At 42.9% G+C, this 12556-nt stretch overlaps 1 protein-coding gene across 1 annotated transcript in view; it reads left to right on the plus strand.

Moving 5' to 3' along the window:
• The first annotated feature begins 2835 nt into the window (after positions 1 to 2835).
• Positions 2836 to 12556, plus strand: part of tacr3a (tachykinin receptor 3a) — a 47751-nt gene continuing 38030 nt past the window's right edge. The window contains exons 1-3 of the mRNA XM_050044682.1: positions 2836 to 3398; positions 9629 to 9817; positions 11197 to 11347. Of these exons, the coding sequence (XP_049900639.1) occupies positions 3031 to 3398; positions 9629 to 9817; positions 11197 to 11347 (708 nt within the window). The 5' untranslated portion in view covers positions 2836 to 3030. The remainder of the gene's footprint in view (positions 3399 to 9628; positions 9818 to 11196; positions 11348 to 12556) is intronic.

Consider the following 12556-nt stretch of genomic DNA (forward strand, 5'->3'; position numbering starts at 1 on the left):
CAAGCAGCAACGTATGGGCCCTCGCAGCTTCCTGCCAATGGGGGTGCTGGACGCCAGTTGCCGTGGATGTGCATTTCTGTGACAGTTGGACACTGGCACGACTTTCTTTCCCCCTGGGTCCCCGCTCCGTGTGGCCAGTCTCTTGCGGAGGTGAACGTACTTGTCCCTCACGTTTTTCCACCTCTTGGTGCTGTCCGCCACGTCCACACTGATGTTTTGTGAAATCTCTTTCCACGAGTTAGCAGCCTTTTGAGTCTTTGTAGTGGGCTGACGAAGAGCCATATAAATGCACGTATTTGCGGACCTCTTCGATCAGCCTCTCCTCCAATTGGTCCATGTTTACAGAATGAAGAAGGAGCAGCCGGAAATGCGTAACAAGAGATACGTGGCCTACAAGCCGACCAATCAAAGGTGTTGTGGTCTGCGTTGACACGACACCTAGTTACAACTCTGGGGAGGTGCACGTCAGGCTACGGTGTAGGTTACGGCGTAGGCTCTAAATCGAAGTGGCGCCTACGCCATAGCTTTGGCGTCGATTCAACGCAGAAGTATAAATTACATGTAAAAGAGCCTGGTCTTACACCAAAGTCGTCAAAATCAGGCGCAAAAAAAGGCGTCCTTTAACCCTGGAAACACAGTGGGACAAGGACAAAAATTAGGGCCATAAGAGTCTGACTGCGGTGGGCGGGCGGCAGGGGTGGTGGATAGATCCAACAAACACTGAGCGGTGTTAGTGTCCCATAAAATTCTATATCCAAGCCCTGTTCTTTTGTTGCCTAAACCCGACCTTGTGCGTTAGTTGAAGGAAAATAAACACCATTTTGCTATGTTGTACCGACATAGTGCATTTATTTTGAAAGAGACTGTATGTAAACCTTAAATTTCCTGTGACAACAGAAGTCTATTTTGAAAGAAGACAATCATGTAACAGGCTGAAGTTGACACGGTGTCCCAGAATGCCAACAACCAACACACCCAGGGTACCTTGCACATCGTATGTGGACGTGCAAAGTCCATGTCCAAACATCAATATGTGACAAGTTTGCAGTTAAAATGTGTTGACTTAGCTGTTTCCTGCATGGAGTGTGTTGGAAGTGACATAATAAAAGTTGCATACCACTTCTTGTTTCCACTATGTGAGACCACGGTGATTATACATCATGTTGCTTTAAATTTCATGTAAATTGGATGGCACCACGAGTCAGTATGGTCATGTAGATGTCTTCAGGCGTGGACTCTTATCCAGCGTGTGAAATCTGGGGTGGATTTGCCCATGTAAGATTAAGTTTGAACACAGTCTTCACAGGTTTTAAAGCATTTCTGCGCATATTTTAGACGGATGTGGTCAACTTGCAAGTAGCAGTACAAGTCTTGGTATGTCACATGTGCCTCCCAATTTTTGTAATTGTGGGTGAAACGTACCACTGTAGGTGCTTCTCTGAAATTTTCTAGGAAGCCTTACTGAGACATTTTTTCACACCAGAGCACGCAACCTGTAAAATATAAATTCTTTCATCAGCTCTGATGTGTGTGGACAGTGAGGTGAGCTTTTGAGCACCTCCTGCCCCTCAAAAACGTGATTCTTTTCATCAAATAATAACAAACAGAGTGATTTCATATAAAAGGAACATTTCATATCCCCGCACCACGCCGTGCTCGGTCCCTAAAATTGGGTGAGTGCCAGGGGAAGCATGCCTAGGGTGCTGAATGTGCTCTGGCACTGTCTAAACACCATAAATAACTTAAATTTCAGGAAGTGTGAAATGGAAAAAAGTCTTTTTCTTCTGCTGTGAAAATATAATGGCCTTGCTGTGTTGGGCTACGGTATAATGCATCCACATGACACCACAAATGAGACCATACAATAGACTGCAATCACTGGCGCATTGGAGTGAAAATATCCTGTGACTGACCTCTCAGATTCAAAGGTAGTATAGCGTTACATGTTCTGCTGATTAAGTATTAATTTCAGCTCCTTTTGTGTGTGTTTATTTGAGTGCTGATATAAAACCATTACAAGTTTTCAAGGAAAATCCCTCGATCATATTATAACTAGTGTTTGAGGGAATGAAATGACTCTGGGCACCGGCTGCTGAGAGAAACACAGCAGAAACAGCTTTACTCGACTGATTGGATTTGATCAGCCATGGAAGACATGTAAATGTACCCGTGTAGAGGTTACCACAGCACTAAGGGCTATGGAAGCAGATGAAGGAGGTTTATCCGATGTGAACTGCTGGATGTCTTCAGGGGACTTCAGCCTGTTAGTTGTGAATATTGATGTGACAGAAAGAGGGAGAGTCAGAGCCATTCAGATACAGGATTGTGCGTTTTTATTCTCTAGTGCACTGTGAGAGTGATTTAAGACCTCAATAAGACAAGCATTAAAACAGACACAAGATCTGACAGTGGTGGAAACCCCAACAGAAGGAAGTGATGCTGAACTGTAAGGGGCTGAATAGAGTGCGCTCTTGTGCACACGCCGCCTGCAATATTTCAATATCCTGTTTGTGGTTTCTTTGAAAATGCTGCTGACACAAGATCATCTGAAGGGTCACGGGAGATAAAGGCACACACTGTGCGCTGACTGATTATAACGTGAAGACAGACGACGTGGCTCATCTGTTATTCATGAAGTTTAAAACAGCAGCCACAGGTATCAATCAATCTCTTTCACCATGTGTGCCATTTGTGCGTCACTGAGTGCGCACGGCGCCCTGCCTGCTGCTGCTGCTTCTGGAGGAGGAGAGGCTGTGCGCTCACACCCACATTCAACAGGCACTGAAGGATACTTGTTACGTGTTTCACCGCGCTTTTATTAGTATAACTTTATACTGTAAAGTGCGACACTCACTGTAGGGGTCCGGAAAGGAGAGGTGTATTTTTTAGGAATGGTGATGTGCTTAAGTTGCGCGCTATGGTGCACACACGCAAATTTTCTTTTACCACTCTGGCTTTGCACCTCAGTCAGTAGATCAGACTACTGAAACAACCCAAACACTCACTATATTCAGAGGAAAGGAGAAGAGGATGGCAGCTCCACATAACGGAACCAACGTAACGGCGAACTACACCAACCAGTTTGTGCAGCCACCGTGGCGCGTCGCTCTCTGGTCCGTCGCCTACAGCTCCGTGCTGGCGGTGGCTGTGTTTGGAAACCTCATCGTGATCTGGATCATTCTTGCACACAAGCGTATGAGGACGGTGACGAACTATTTCCTCCTAAACTTGGCGTTTTCGGACGCGTCAATGGCCGCGTTTAACACTTTGATAAACTTTATCTACGCTGCACACGGGGAGTGGTACTTCGGCGAAGCGTACTGCAAATTCCACAACTTCTTCCCAGTCACATCCGTGTTTGCAAGCATCTACTCCATGACTGCGATAGCTGTGGACAGGTGGGCGCATGAAATGCTGCAAGAACAATATCTAAAGCATGATTTATAACGCTTAACTGTCCCCACGCCACTCATACCTCTTTCCCTATAGGTGATCAGTTACATGTGGGTAAATGTATAACGTTTTAAAGCAGTAACAACATAGATTAAGACTCTTCTTATGTGCACCTCTGTGTAAATATTGTATGTATTGGAGTACATTTATAATCAGTATTAGTTTGTGTATTACAGAAAAAGAGAAAAGGGATTAAAGCCACTGAGCTGTATCCCATTGTGATGCAGATTCAGCAAACTTTAACTCTCAGAGAAGAAATTGAATCAAGTCACATGCACAGAACAAGAGTGGAGGTTTTATTTCAGCATTAGGGAGGACACATATGAAACGAGGTGGGCTGGTGGTGGTTAATTTATTGCTTTCTGGAGAATGTTTATACAGCAATTTGTGCATTTTCTGCTTCAACTTCTGGTGTAAATATCTCGAATTTGATCAAACTCCGCTGCTTCTTTTATGCTTTTATTGTTGGGAGGGACAAATGCACTTGTTCTAAATACTTAGAGGGACAAGTCTCTCCTCCACCAGAAATCTACGCTTATAGAATATGTATATTTCAAGCTTATGTCGTGTAAAAACAAAATCCTTGTCACCCAAACACTTTCCTCTCAAGTGCTTTATGCATGATGTTTTGGACATCTTCTGTCTGATCATTCCACTTGGCTACGTTCCACCAGCAGTGGCAGAAAATTGAATCCTGTGCTTTAAAACACAAACTCTCATCAGTCTTGCTTGAGGACAAAGTGCACTCCATTTGCAGACGCTCATGCAGTTAAAGTCATTTGGTGTTTTAGCTTGTGCCCTCATTTTCATAAGAACTTACTGATGGAGTCCCCATCAGTTGAATTTAAATTCCGCTGAAGGCATCTCGTGGCATTATCTGAGTTTATGTTCCCTGCTGATTTAAGTATACGTTTATTTCAGTTCCCAGTGGAGGGCTATAATTACTTGTTTGTGATTTGCATTATTATACTGGAAAGGCGGTTTCCCAGCAGGGTGATTGCGATCTCACCCACCACGGGCCTATTCCACATATTTATTTTTACGTTTCACTGCTAATGAATCGTGGATTGAAGCTGCTGTTTTGCAGAGAGTCTGCAATGCAGTGAATGACTCTTTGTATGCCAACACCCCAGAAGAGATCAGTCTTCCCTCCATACTTTCACGCTCTCTGATTCTCTTGTTTTTCTGTCTCATGCACTCATATTTATCTTCTTTGCTCCCTCACACTTCTTTCTGTCTTTGTTCCTCCATCTCTCATCCTGCCCCTGTCGTTTCCAGTAATGTGGTGATGCAGTCATCACTATCAGCCGGGCTTTGATACTGATCAGTGGACCGTCATACGTCATAATGTTTCAATAAAGGGATTAGACTGATGAAGGAAGCAGCCACGGGCCGAACATAATGAAAACAAAATGCACCTTGAAGCTGCATCCAGGCGCAGTGTGTGTCAGCAGCGATAGTGTACAATTGTGACAGTGTGTTGTGATATTGTGTGAGGTGTTTTCCTCTCCCAGTACTTCTCCTTGACACACGAAGAGAGCAGTGTATTTCCCGAGGCCGTGCTCATTTTGGCTCCTCTACAGCAACCTCCATGGGTTTGTATTTTTGGTCCGCAGTGTCCATTTGATTCCATCAACTGCGTACTGAGAAAGAGAACATCGGCATGACCTACATGATGTAGATGTAACCTCCGGTCATGCTTTTCGTAACCCCAGTATGGTGCTGTCTCCGCTCTGATGTCTTGAAATGGCATGAGGCCACAGTTCGTGATCATCTGTGAATTTGTCCTTCCTGTTGACTCTTTGTACTGCCAAGTGTGTTTCCTAAGGCACTGGAGCAAAACAAACACAGGTTGCTGTGTGAAAGGTAACTGGCAAAGCCTTGAAGCTTTTTGTGATAACACGGCTGCTGCCTTTTCCCATTTCTCACCTCTATTTTCCTGTGTTGAAGCTGTGGATGTGTAGAATGTAGTCTTATCATTAGGTCTTCTGCAGTGATACAGTCTTCAATGTTATGTGTGCAGGGAGAACCGGAGATGAGGCACACATCATTGAGAATAACAAGTGCTGTTTTCTGCAGGGTCGGTTCACTATAAACACATGCAGATATTGGTTTGGTTTGTTCAGTTTTTGAGACCTGCATCTGTTATAGTTCTTCCTCTACACCATTATGGTATGTAATGGAATTGTGTTTCAGCAGCAAAAATAACGACATAACATTCAACAAAAGCAGTGTCACTTTAGAGACAATGTTCCTGTTACTCATGATGATCCACAGACTTTGTCATGAACAGTGTTTAAAGCTACAGTTAGTGACTTTTATGAAAATAGGTTTGTGTCATATTTGTTGAAACTGTCACTTTATTCTGAAAGAAGGGCATGAGGCAGATAATCTGTGAAACAAGTCCCTCCTTGTCTTTTTACTGATTCTAATGGCATTTAATCAAGAGAGACAGAAGAGTGAAGTAAAGATGATATTTAATGCAGAATATGAGTGAACAGATCAGTAGATGATTTGTGCTGATTAAGATTTAACAAGTCTTTGGCGCTTGAACACCAGAGGGAGATATTTTGTGACCGAGGGAAATCTGAGCAGCAGCAGGATAAATCCCCCCATGGAGTCTAGACACTGGTGGTGGTGGCTGCTGGCTGCTGAGGTGTATGAGGCTGATGAATCTGTAAAGACTAGGTGGTGATGGGGAGGTGGAGGGTGCACACAACGGCAGCAAGCAGAGCTACGGCAGAGAAAGAAGCATATTTAAAATGAGGAGCGATAAGATGATTGGCTGACAGAGAAGGTGTGTCACTGTGCTATTGGTTGATTGTAAATCAGCTGATGACTCAGTTGACAGACCCAGACAATGATACCTAGAGAAAGCGAGTGAATGGCAGGGTGAGAAAGAAACTTACAGCCTGAGCATAAAAAGCATTGTCTTCCTGACTAAACTTTCGCTGGAGCTTTATTTCCTAGAATCTAATGTGGCACACCGAAAACAATAAAGGGACAGTCTGGAACAATGTCATCGTTGGACTTGTTACTCTGCAGACATCACTGTAGTTTTCATAGTTTTCATCCACATATTTCATCCCCTGACAGGAGCTCCATTAAAGCTACAGTTTGTAACTTTTATTATAAAAAAGACTTTCATCAGATTTGTTGAAACTGTCACTATAGTCACACAGCACTAAATGAGACAGATAATCTGTGAAAAGAAATTAAACTCTTTTGCCTTGTAGCACTTCCAAATGCATCACCATACATGAATGAAAACAACCAATCAGAACCAAGGAGTCTCTTACGCAGCTGTCAGTCATGTCAAGTTTGCTCCAGACACCAACACATTCTCCCTCTGACCTTGTCACATATTAGACTCACAAGTCAGTCTTTAGACGCTTTGCTTAACTAAAGACTGATGACTTTCTCCCTGATTTTGTGTTTAGATGGGCGGATACAATTTCAGAGTTTAAAAAAACTCCCTACGTTGCAGAACCAGTAGTAAATCTGCAGGGCGGTCCTTTGGTGGCTCGCTGAACTTTTGTGCTCGTAAACATAGTCCAACTAGAAACACGTGTAGTGGTACAAAATGACTCAAGTCGCTGTAAGTCCTTCATTTCCACAATCTTGTGGACTGAGCACACGTTTGATAAAATGGAGTTAAATCTCTCGGCATCCATTTTCAAGCTCTCTGTGTGTTTGTTTCCTTGCAGACGAGAAAAGGGGGAGCGCACATTTCCGGGAAGGCGTGTCCTTTTCAAAAATGCAAGAGACGTTGCTTTGTTGCCAGCCGTTTTCGCCGGTGTGTTAAACACACTTTAGAAAGGAGTGTCCCCAGACTATCACAAGGCGGAGATCTCTGATTGTCTGGTGGTGAGACTAGTCACATTTCGACGTTTGGACCCACCCAACACCCCTCCTGCCCACCCTACTTGGACTTCCCTACTTTAACTTTCGTTCTTGTCTGGCCGCGTTTCCCCCAGATGCCACAGATCACCATTAAACTAAAAGAGCAACTGGCTACGTATCATGCCAACGTTAAAGGACAGCCTTTTTTTGTCAGTGTCTGACGCCACAAGTCACTGCCCAAGCTCCGGATTTTGACAACTTCGGAGTGAGACCTTGAAAACAGTCAATCCAAACAAAGCACTGCCCACTTGACGGACCAACTTTCTCATTTTACAGTTTAACAGTGCACTAAAATGTGTTTCTGAAAACATTTAAGGCGAGAATTAGACAATGCAGCAACAGAATCTCGATTCATATTTGATCAGCACTTAGTTTTACAGTCTGACAGCAGTTCACGAGCAGTGATTGACACAATTTATAGCTGTATTTGAGACTTCTCAGCTGTGACTTGCTGTTTTCATTCATGTGCGGCAATGCCATTAGAAGCACTACAAGGCAGTAGAGTAAGCAGAGGAATAACATTTTTTTTTCACAGATTATTCATCTCATTTAGTGCTGTGTGAAAAGGTTACCAACTGTAGCTTCAATGGAGCCACTTTCAGGGGCAGAAATAGTCTCTATGAAAACTATTGACAGTGTTGTCTGTGGAGTATCCAGTGTAGTGAAGACATTGTTCCAGGGAGGAGGAGATGTTGTTGAAATCTTTAAAAGAATCATGTTTCAGTTTTCTCAACAGCACAATAGTCCATTCACTTTCATTGTGTTGTGATGACAGCATACATATGGGGGTTGAATGTCCCAAAATCCAAACAAACAAAACCAAAGCTGTCTGCGTCGCTGGATGCCATTAGCTGTGTCATTTTAACTCACCATTTAAGTGTTTTTTTTTAAGATTCTGTGAAGTGAGGGTGGCTGAAACATTAAGCACACTCCTCTCCTCTGAGGACGTATGAGCCAACACTTTACATTTAGCCGTGCACATGTTGGGCCGCTCGCACTGGAAGTCTCATCCAAGGTAATCTCTGCTAGTTCAACACCAGGCGGTGATGAAGTGATTGTTTAGTTGGTGTTGTCACACCACAGTGACGCAGTTTCCAAACAATACATTGTTGAAAGCTTCCATGCAGCTTAAGGCACACCAGACATCCAGGTTGAACACAAAAACATGAAATGATTTATGAATTTGCCGCTGTAATGTCTCTGTGATCATGCCCAGTTGAGGCTGAACGTGCTTTGATGTGTGCGGTTGGATATCAAACAGGAGTGTGTGTATGTGCGTTTAATCATATTATTCAAGTGTTACTGGCGTTGCATTGTGGTTATTGTTCAGTAGCTACAAGTCTATTAGATCAAACAGCGTTGTGTGAGCTCATTGGATCCCAAATAACACAGACTGCTGTGGCCCTCACTTGATTGGGCATCTAACAATCTATTCACACACTGCCAACCACAAGGGCCAGCGAGACATGCGGAATAAATGCCAAGCAATTACTGGTGAATAGATGGGGCATCTTTGTTGTTGTCCCTCAGAGAGTTCCAGTCACTGAGGTGACAGGACAAGACCCATTCTTTACCATCTGATGGAGATTGAATTAGCGCCTCTAAGCCTGCATTAGCGGCAATTGAAAATCATGTAGCATCCTGAGTCGGGTTCATGCTCAGCTCATAATCTGCTGCCAGTTCTGAGCGCTTCTCTGTGTGGTTCAAACGAAATCTCGTCACAGTTTATTGGATTGAGTCATCCATCAGTTTCCCTGAATATCAAACACCACAGTGTAATTGGACATTTACAGGCTGCTAGGCAGAAAATCAAGTGTAATACTACTGTAGAAAAAAAAGTGAAAAAGCTTGAATCATCTATTGATTTTTAGGCCAGAAAATTCGATTCAGACTTAATCACATACAGCAGTGCTTCCCAAGATAAACCCGAGGAGGTGGCTAGATAAAGTCGTAAGAGAGAAAATATATAGATTTCTGTTGCACAAATGTTTTTACACATTATACCATATTGTTTTGTAATAATTTCTTATTGAATACTGTTTATTTTAACATCTTCAGGCCACTGGAAATCCTTTAGAATAACCAATCCAAGAAAGTGAAATGACTCATTGTTTGAACAGCTCGTAAGTCACACTCACTGTACGTTACTTAATTTTAGTGAGTCTGGTCAACTTCCTGGTTAAATAAAGATTAAATCAATCAATCAGTGATTTATGTTGTTGAGGCTTTAAACACACGTATGTCTTATAACCTGCTGACCTCTGACCTTTAGGTACATGGCCATCATCCACCCCCTGAAGCCTCGTCTGTCGGCCAAGGCCACCACAGGAGTTATCATCTGTATCTGGAGTCTGGCCGTGGTCCTCGCCTTCCCTCTCTGCTACTTCTCCACCACCCACGCGCTGCCTCGCAGGACCCTCTGCTACGTGGCCTGGCCCCGAATGGCCGACGACCCATTCATGTGAGAAATACTCTGTAACTTGCATTAGTAGCTTGCTTTGATATCAGGCAGTCCTTTCTACGTAAGCTGAGCTTTATAGGGTGCCCAGTAGCTCAGTGGTTAGGGTGGGTGTCCCATATACAAAGGCATTGTCCTTGCTGCAGCGGCCATGGGTTCAATTACAGCCTGCAGCCATTTGCTGCATGTCATCCCCTCTCTGTCTCCCCCTTTCATACTTAATCTGTCCTGTCAAATAAAGGCAAAAGCCAATAAATAATCTTTATAAAAAACACAATTTATACACAGGTGTAAGCGGCGCTGGCCTGTGATTGCATTACCTTTCTCCTTCAGCAGCTCTCTCCACCTGGGAAAGGTTACCCCGATGTTGACCCTCGTTTTTTGAATTCGGCAGTCACGTTGCCTTTTTTATTCCCTTTTGCGCTTTCTTGGCGACGAGGATTCCATCTCCCGTGATGCTGCATATGCATGATCCTGCATTATGCTCAAAGAGTGGGACTTTGTTATGCTGCAGTAGTGCAGGCTTTCAAATTTGCCGGGGTAGTAGCGAAGCGCCTCTTGCTCCTCTCCTTCGGCTTCTCAGTCACGCAGCGCTGGCCTGGCTCTCAACGAAAAGATGGCGAAACATTATGGAACCCCCCCAAACGACTTACCCTCCCAATGTACAAACAAATCTGAAATTCTCCTTTTACGAGAATACTGTAAATCAGATTATTGGTGGAGGTAATAATACACCAATGATGACATATATATGAATGCAGACATCGATTTTTGCCAATAAACAACTGAAAATGCTAAACAATGTCCCTTTAAATTTTGACGAACCTCAGTAGCATTGACTCTTGAGTCTTCCTAGCTCAGCCATTTGGATCCCAAATCCATAAAAGGAAAAGTCTCAGTGGAAAATTAAGAATGTAATATGGCATGGACAGATTTGTCAGCCCACTGCTGAGTAGCCACCCTGTGGTAAAAGATATTAATGAATGCTCATTAAGACCTGTTAGTACTGTTGATAAAAGCCTTTTCAGATCTAATGTTTGCTGATCCTTCCATCCACTCCGACACTCTCCATACACAGACTTCACTCTACTGTGTCACCTGACTTCCTCAAACCTTTGTCACTTGAGTAAACACACATTGTTTTGCAGAATTTGCTGAAATAACTGTTGCTGTCTCAGTTTGTATCAGTGTAGCATTTAATATGATTTACATGTGACACTGAGATCAAATCTACATTCATCTGGTGCAACAGGTATCATAAATATGAGGCTCAACCTGGATTGACAGTTGAATATAAAATCTACTGTGTATGAAATTATTTATGAGTATAAATTCTTTATAAATGTAAACAGTCATCTGCCTTTCCTTGTTTTTGTCCCCAGGTATCATATCATAGTTACAGTCCTAGTCTACGTGCTGCCCTTAGTGGTGATGGGCATCACTTACACCATCGTGGGGGTGACTCTGTGGGGAGGAGAGATCCCAGGAGACTCATCTGATAACTATCATGGACAGCTCAGGGCTAAAAGGAAGGTAAGCATTCATGAGCGGAAATAGTCCAACATCCATTCAAAAATTCAGATATGACCTGGGGCAGTCCAATTAGTAACTGTGAACATGATGATCTTTGAACGCCAGAAGTCAGAGAGCAGGAATAATGTAATTCTCTGCCACTGAGCAGCCTGTGGCTGCAGGTACTTATTATCTCACTTATGCAAACAGTAAAAGGAAGAGGGAATATGCCATTTTGATAGAGATCTGGGAGTCATCCAATTTTGTAATTTTTTTTTTGAAAAACACGAAGGCATTCAAAAAGCATCTGCCAAAGCAGAACAATTATCCATCTATGCCTTTAGGATTTGGAATAAAACCTCTGTCTCTGTTAATTTAATTGCTTTGGTAAAAACATTTACTGTCTGATGGGGGAAATCTCCACCTCTAAATCTAATTAATTGTTAAGTGTATCCTGCTGAAAAACAAGCTGGTGCAAACATGACCTCATTGGTAGAAATAAGACATAAGCCTTTACAGCAACACCCTTTGACTGATTTTATACGATTTTAAGCCTGTCATATATTACATGTTTTATGAACCAAAACAACTCCCTGTGCTTTCTGTTGTGGGAACTAATGGAACTAATATCTAGGGGTGTAAATCACAAGTTTCATCACGACACAATATTTTATCAATTCTTTGGTCAATGATGTGATAATGCTGTATCACAAAGTCCGCCACAATAGAATTTTAATTCCATTCAATTAAGGAGCCGGCAACTGACATGAGATAATATCAGTAGATATCCTAATTGTCTTTTTCTTGGCTGCTTACCATAATCTGCCTGGCACTATGCTGCTAGAGCTGCTTGGATGGTAATGAAGGAGGTGCGCTTGGACGGAAATGGTGACACGGCAATGTATCCTCATACAGCGGTTAAGTATGATATCTTACAAATTAGCACTCCACAAATGGCATTTTCACGTTATGTACATAACGTAAAGTTGTGTACTTAACATAAAGTTGCATAGTTTAGGTTTAGGAACGGAAACATGGTGACGTTTTACCTTAAAATAACTCTGAGTTCACTTGGTTTAACATGGTCCCAAATGTTGGTCTCCTGGGGGAAAGTCCTGTGTTTGTTTGACCAATCCACCACCTCAACCTACCTCCTTACACAGACTTTCACTCTTGATACTATTTCCTTCTTCCGTCGGCACATTAGTCACATGAGCGCAACCTTCCTGA

The sequence above is a fragment of the Epinephelus moara genome, chromosome 5, assembly GCF_006386435.1.
Source record: "Epinephelus moara isolate mb chromosome 5, YSFRI_EMoa_1.0, whole genome shotgun sequence".
Classification (NCBI taxonomy): Eukaryota; Metazoa; Chordata; class Actinopteri; order Perciformes; family Serranidae; genus Epinephelus; species Epinephelus moara.